Here is a 5000-nt window from a genome sequence, read left to right as displayed (position 1 = left end):
GTTTCAGGTCGGCGGAACGGGGAAACCGGTTTGGCCCCCATTTGGCTTACTCGACTCGATTCAGAATCGATTCCACGTTGTTTTTTTCGAACGCATTATTATACAATTAGTCTTATTGACAGAGAAGCAAATTTTAGGGAACACATATGTAGATTTAACCATTTGCTCCCTATTTGAAATGTATCTACATGATAAACTGTTTTGCGAGTGTGTTTGCATGAACCTAAACTGGTATTGATGCGATGAAAACAGGACCCAAGTCTGTCACCGCCGCTTGATTGCATTTTGAAAGAATATGACTGGATTACGGAAAAATACACACATGTTAAGTTCTTAGATACCTTCATCGCCAATGTGGACTTACTGCAGAGCCAGGCAAAAGAGTAGACTTGCTCGCAAAACACGTGAAACAGCTGATGATAGCGAAGCCCAACCGTGCCAGGTAAGGACGGTCTGACAGATTCTCAAAAGTCGTCTGCTAACGAAGCAAGGGGAGGGTACTCGTGTTTTTGTTTTGGTTCGCTAGCATCTGGTTATCTTGTAAGTTGAATGTTCGTTTTTTCCCACCTGCATTGCTTTCATAATGAAAGAAACGTTTGCTTATTGCATCTCATACATCAGATCAGTTCTGAGATTCATTTTTGCGTGCAACTGATATGGTTTTCTGAGCCGTGCAATACGATTTTGGAACTTCATACAAATGTGTCACATTGTTCGGCGCGAGGTCAAAGGTCGGGAGCAAAGTAGTTCTTCGCCCAAATCGGAATCTGCACTATCATATATTTTTTTGAGTCCATGATGTATTTATTGAGCTATAAAAATACAACATATATACCCATACTGAAGTAACAGAGACAAAGAAGGGAGGTCATGGGATATATATATATATATATTACCCGTTCTACAATAAACGGCATCATTACGATGATCTGTATACTCAAACGCATCTGCCTAGCTTTTGTTATGACGGGTAGTATTTATATACTAGCATTCGCTACCGCTGTCAGTCAATTTACACACAAAAAGTTTTAATAAAAGCATCAAGTATCAAGAATGACAATAACGATGTACAACCTTTGAAATAAATACTGACGAATGAATTCGATTATTAAAATATCTAACTTTTCAAACGAAGGCCTCGACTTAATTCTATTTCTACCCTAATTCTTATCTGCTTGAAATGTGCGTGAAATACTACTCGTATTCACCATCGCTGTCAATCAAAAGACACGCAACATACTGACGCATGTATTAAAGTATCAAGAATGACGTAAGCGGTGTACAACTGTACTGGGGCGGGGATATAGCTCAGTTGGTAGCGCGCTGGATTTGTATTCAGTTGGCCGCTGTCAGCGTAAGTTCGATCCCAGGTTCGGCGGAACTTTATTTCAGAGTCAAATTTGTGTGCAGACTCTCTTCGGTGTCCGAACTCCCCCCCGTGTACACTACATTGGGTGTGCACGTTAAAGATCCCACGATTGACAAAAGGGTCTTTCCTGGCAAAAATTGCTTAGGCACAGTTAATAATTGTCTACCTATACCCGTGTGACTTGGAATAATAGGCCGTGAAAGGTAAATATGCGCCGAAATGGCTGCAATTACTGGCCGTATAAAATTTCATCTCACACGGCATCACTGCAGAGCGCCTAGAACTGTACCCACGGAATATGCGCGATATAAGCCTCATTGATTGATTGATTGATTGAAAACTTAGGCTTCAGCTCAATTCTTTTCTCCGCTTATTATCAGTTACCTTGAAACATTCCTGCAACACTAAAATTCGCCAACGATGTCAGTCAACCATCACACAACACACTGACGAATTTATTAAAGTATCAATAATGACGTAAGCGGTGTACAACTTCGCAAAACTCAGGCTTCAGCTCAATTCTTTTCTCAGCTTACTTGCAGTCACCTTGAAATGCTTGAGCTATACTAACACTTGCCAACGATATCAGTAAACCCACACACGAAACACTGACGAATGTATTAAAGCATCATGAAAGAAGTAAGTTGTGTACACATCTAGCAAAACTAAGGTCTCAACTAAATTCTTCTCAGTCACCTTGAAACGCTTGAACTATGCTAACACTCCCCACTCCCTACTGTCAGTCAATACGGACAGACACGTGCTACCCGAGTTCACACCAGAGTACATAACACTTTCTCGATGAATGTCAGAGTTTTAGCTATCTCTTCCCAATACCCGCAGCGAAGTTTCAACGACCTACCGCGACTCTCTCCCCCTCGTCCTGTCAGACACACGCTAACACTGTCCACTACAATCGTGGGCTTTGGTTAGAGCTTAGCGCATCTCGCTTGGTGGGCTGAACGGAGGAAAGAAGCCCACCCTTCTTCGTAGTTTTCGTGCGTTTGTTGTGTTGCAGCTCCCACCTGTATTTATGTTGGTCGGAGTGGAGTTGTACGTGTGTAGCTGCCCCCTCCCGCCCCTTCCTCGCTATTGTTGGCAGTCATACTCCATATTTGGGGTAATGCATGCCAAAGATTATCTTTATCAGACTCAAGTCTGATATGGATTGTTACAGAACCTTTTTCGTCAGAGTTTGGTTTTCGTGTATACACGAAGGGTGATAAGGCACTAGCATGTCTGCGCGAAAAAGATCTACCTTTCAGTCTGACGAAGTGACAGAACGACAGACAGACAGACGGACGGACGGACAGACACACAAAGACAGATATATAGACCGACAGGCAAACGCCCCCCCCCCCCACTCACACACACATACGCACACAAAACATACACAATGTCAGGCAGACAGACAGACAGACACACAGACACACACAGACACACAGACACACACACACACACACACACAAACACACAAACACACACACACACACATCTACACTCACACACACACACACACACACACACACACACACACACACACGTCCCCCGCCCCCACGCACACTTACACCCAACACAAACATACACCTCACCCCACCCCAACACACACACTCCCACTTCAACACTCACCTCAATGGCAGTCAACGTCTTGGCCTTCTCTTCGTCCAGCTTGCCCTGGTGTCTCTCCACCTCGGACAGCACGCATTCCCACTCTGCCTTCAGCATCAGCATGCCCTCACACAGCTTCTCCAGCTCGTCACGGCGCCCCCTGGCCGCCGCTTCCAACACTTCTACGTCGCGACAACTCCTGTGCAGCTCGAAAGCGCACTCCAAGCAGATGGCCTGGTTGTGATCATTGCAGTAACGTTGCGGGGGCCTCTCTCTGTGATTGTAGCAGCAGAGCTCTTCGTCGTCTTCTTGCATTTCTGGAGTTCTTGGTGATGCTGTTACTGCTGCTTGTGACAATTCTGCTGTTCTTGGTGCTTTAACTGCTGCTTGCGGCCCTTCTGGTGTTCTTGATGCTGCTACGGCTGCTTGTACCTTTGCTGGTGTTGGTGTTGTAGCTGAAAGGTCTTGAGACAATTGAGGATAGATGTTTGGGTAGACTTTCGTCGACGGGGTTGAGCTGAAAGAGTTTGGGCTGGGTTGGGTTGGAGATGTTGGTGGAAGGGTTGACACGCCACGTGGTGTCGCTAGTTGCTGTGATGTGGCTGTGGTTTGTTTTTCGCTTTTCGGTGACGTTTTCAGTGGTGATGATGATGCTGAAGTTGTCGATGCTTGGCCTGAAGTTGAATTCTTCCTTGCTTCATCCTGACTTGGCTGAGCTTGCGCAGGTACTGAACTCGATGAAGAAATCGGCTCTGACGGCGCAGACGAGGAAGGTTTCGGTGTAGACTGATTCTGAGGCACGCCTGGGGAGCTGCAGCCATTGTCGTAGTTCTCGCTTGGGACCGATAACGGGGAACCAGGCTGGGCCCAGACAAGTTCAGACATGGGTCGTCTGGTGTTGAGCTTTCCTGGTGGAGAAATTGACACTCCGGACGCTTTGAGATTCCGTGTTGGTGCTTTGGGAGACGTGTGCCCTCCCGTTGTGCTGGTCTCGTTCTCCTGGTCCTGCCTAGATAAATCTTGTGAAATTTCTGGCTGGTGATCTGAAGTCTGCTGACTTGCAGGTTGCGGACTTTTAGGAGACCGAGGTCCATTATTTTGCTGTTTGTGACTTCTTTTGGGCGCCACCGGAGGCGGCGATTTGGAACTATGTTTCTGCCCAATGTGAGACCCTCGTGATTCTCCCCTGCCTCGTGTTCCTTCACCGACATGATGTATGCTGGGGTTGGCAAAGGCCTTGGTGTCTTGTGCCCCCCACCCACCGCTCAGGTCGGTCTGGCTGGCGATCTTCTCTATCACAGACTCAAACTCTCGGAGAGTGTTCATGGAATCGATATCCAAGTCGCTCATATTGTCAACAGCAGCATCCCCATCATTTGTGTCAACAGCAACGACGGTTGAGGCTTCCATACTCTTCACTGATGACGGTGGTGGCGACTTTGGCATGACAGTGTTTCCTTCTGAAGACTTGGACGCGTTTCCACTCGATGATTTCGGCGTAGAAGCGCCTTCTGTTGAAGACGGGTGATTCTGGATCTTAAGAGTTCCGGTAGCCGTTTGTGAACTGGTAACTCCTGTGTTGGTTGGAGTCTTCACTGCTGCGACTCTATTATCAGCAGTGGTAGAAGAAGTACGATCCACAGCGGGCACAATGTGCGTCGTTTCTGTGGAGTTTCTGGTTCCCCCAGATACCCCCTGCTCACCGTAACTCGCCCCCACAGAGTTAACTCCTGTTCCAACGTTCCCAGGTCCGTCAGCGTTACCCTGTTGGAAGAGTTCTACAAGGGCAGACGCCCCACCCCGGAACCCTCTCTTAGGTCGATGTTCAATGTTGGACTGAGTTCCGTCTATGTGAGTTTCGACCTCAGTGATGTCTTCCACGGATTTGTTTTTGTGGTTGGTGCCAGGGAATTTGCCCATAACTGAGACGAGGGTTTTGTGGATGGACTGTTTCTTTTTGCCGCTGTTGTAGTTCTGCCCTGTGTTCTGTCTTGGGTCGGCCATGACGGTTGCGTGACTCGTG

General features: G+C 47.2%; 1 protein-coding gene and 1 long non-coding RNA gene across 2 annotated transcripts in view; both read right to left on the bottom strand.

Annotated features, from left to right (window-relative positions):
- The window catches only part of LOC138973272 (uncharacterized), a 253426-nt gene that overhangs the window by 16443 nt on the left and 231983 nt on the right, over nt 1–5000 (bottom strand). The window lies entirely within an intron of this gene.
- LOC138973267 (serine-rich adhesin for platelets-like) overlaps nt 1–5000 on the bottom strand; it is a 17971-nt gene that overhangs the window by 12347 nt on the left and 624 nt on the right. The window contains exon 1 of the mRNA XM_070345988.1: nt 2999–5000. This exon is cut by the window's right edge and continues 624 nt beyond it. Within this exon, the coding sequence (XP_070202089.1) occupies nt 2999–5000 (2002 nt within the window). The remainder of the gene's footprint in view (nt 1–2998) is intronic.

The sequence above is a fragment of the Littorina saxatilis genome, linkage group LG8 (assembly GCF_037325665.1).
Source record: "Littorina saxatilis isolate snail1 linkage group LG8, US_GU_Lsax_2.0, whole genome shotgun sequence".
Classification (NCBI taxonomy): Eukaryota; Metazoa; Mollusca; class Gastropoda; order Littorinimorpha; family Littorinidae; genus Littorina; species Littorina saxatilis.
This window is presented reverse-complemented; position numbering and strand designations above follow the sequence as displayed.